Source organism: Neomonachus schauinslandi, chromosome X (assembly GCF_002201575.2).
Source record: "Neomonachus schauinslandi chromosome X, ASM220157v2, whole genome shotgun sequence".
In the NCBI taxonomy this organism is placed as follows: Eukaryota; Metazoa; Chordata; class Mammalia; order Carnivora; family Phocidae; genus Neomonachus; species Neomonachus schauinslandi.
The window spans coordinates 70,616,568-70,618,026 of NC_058419.1; the positions used below are offsets into that span (position 1 = coordinate 70,616,568).

At 64.8% G+C, this 1,459-nt stretch overlaps 1 protein-coding gene across 2 annotated transcripts in view; it reads right to left on the bottom strand.

Annotated features, from left to right (window-relative positions):
* Positions 1 to 348, bottom strand: part of DLG3 (discs large MAGUK scaffold protein 3) — a 54,466-nt gene extending 54,118 nt beyond the window's left edge. For both annotated transcript variants that reach the window (XM_044911784.1, XM_044911783.1), the window contains exon 1: positions 1 to 348. This exon is cut by the window's left edge and continues 7 nt beyond it. In XM_044911784.1, coding sequence (XP_044767719.1) covers positions 1 to 348 — 348 coding nt within the window.
* Between the last annotated feature and the right edge of the window lie 1,111 nt (positions 349 to 1,459).

The following is a 1,459-nucleotide window of genomic DNA, read 5'->3' on the forward strand; positions in this document are numbered from 1 at the left end:
CCAGTCCCGGTTGGTACAGGTGCACTCGGGCCACCAGCTGGGGCCACTGCCGTTGAGTTTGGGGGTGCTCTTGCCTGGGACTGGCTTAGGGGGCACTGGCCCCACATCCCGGCCGGTGGGAATGAGCTTGGCCTTGGTGCGGGGGGTGGGGGTAGCTCCCGCCTGTGAGGGCAGGGTCTGCGAGCTGTAGCCCCCATAGCCCGCGCTGGCTCCATTGCCCCCACCTGGCCCATAGGGGTCAGGCACCTGCCAGTCCCCATAGCCAGGAGGCTCGAGGCGCCGCAGGGCAGCCAGGCGGGTCACCTCATAGCACTCGGGGCACTTACAGCAGTGCTGGTGCTTGTGCATGGCACTGCCCCCCGCCGCCCGGACCCCCCAGGCCACGCCGGTTTCCACGCCGCCGCCGCCGCCGCCGCCGGGCTCCCGGGCACACTCACACTGCTCGGACCAGGAAGGGGGGGGCACCCGTGGGGGCGCTCGGGCGGAGCGGGGCCTGGGGCCGGGCGGGCGTCCCGGGGCTTCTGCCCCCACGCTGCCCCGCACCCACGGCTCCCCCTCCAGCACTGGCGGCTCCGTGTCGCCCGTCGTGGCTCCTGGGCCGAGGCCCAGCGGCAAAGAAGAAGCGGGAGCCTGGGCAGAGGCTGGGCGCTGGGAGGACCGCTCCTGCACTGGTCCCCAGGATGGATCTGAGTGGAGTCAAGAGCATCTCTCCCTGGCTCCCTTCTCAGTTGATTCCAGCCAATCAGCGTGCAGAGTCAGGCAGCGGCAGCGGCAGCGGCAGGAATGCTAAACAGCGGCTCCTTAAAGGAACAGAGGCAGTGGCGCCCCCAGGCTCAGCCCCAGCTCCCCAGATATCTGGGCTACCGCCGACCCTAAAGCGGGGACGGGGCATTTGGGCCACGGGTGAGCTCAGCCCCCGATCTAGTGATCCCACATCTCCAGCTTCAGCCCGTCCTCCACCCACTCCACCCCACCCCACTTCCAAGAGGGAGTTGCAGGGAGATGCTCAATGGGTCCCTGGGCTTGCTCTGAGCTGGGGCTAGCAGAAGTAAAGACTTGAAGCAGCAGAACGGACCAAAGGGACGTTGGAGCAGGGCAGGGAAGGTGATCTTTCTTAACGGGGGACCGACGAAGAGGGCAGCATATGTGGCTACTTCTGGCAGTGCCTCCTCCTCGGGACTATTGTTCTCTCAACCTCTAGGCCTGAAATGACCGCAATCTCACACTTGACCTGCTTCCATCACTAGTGAGGGACTCAAGCCTAGAACAGGAGGAAAGGAGAGCTCTAAGCTCTTGTCCCTGGCCCAAAGGGCTCCTGTCTCCTTCGCCCTATTCCCGCACGGTTATGATGGGAGAAAGAACTTCAGGCTGCCAAGAGGAAAGAGAGTCCAGGGCAGAAGGAAAGGGAAGAAGAGATCTGAAGTGAGAGAAACCATTCCAGGGGACCCGGAGAAGAACT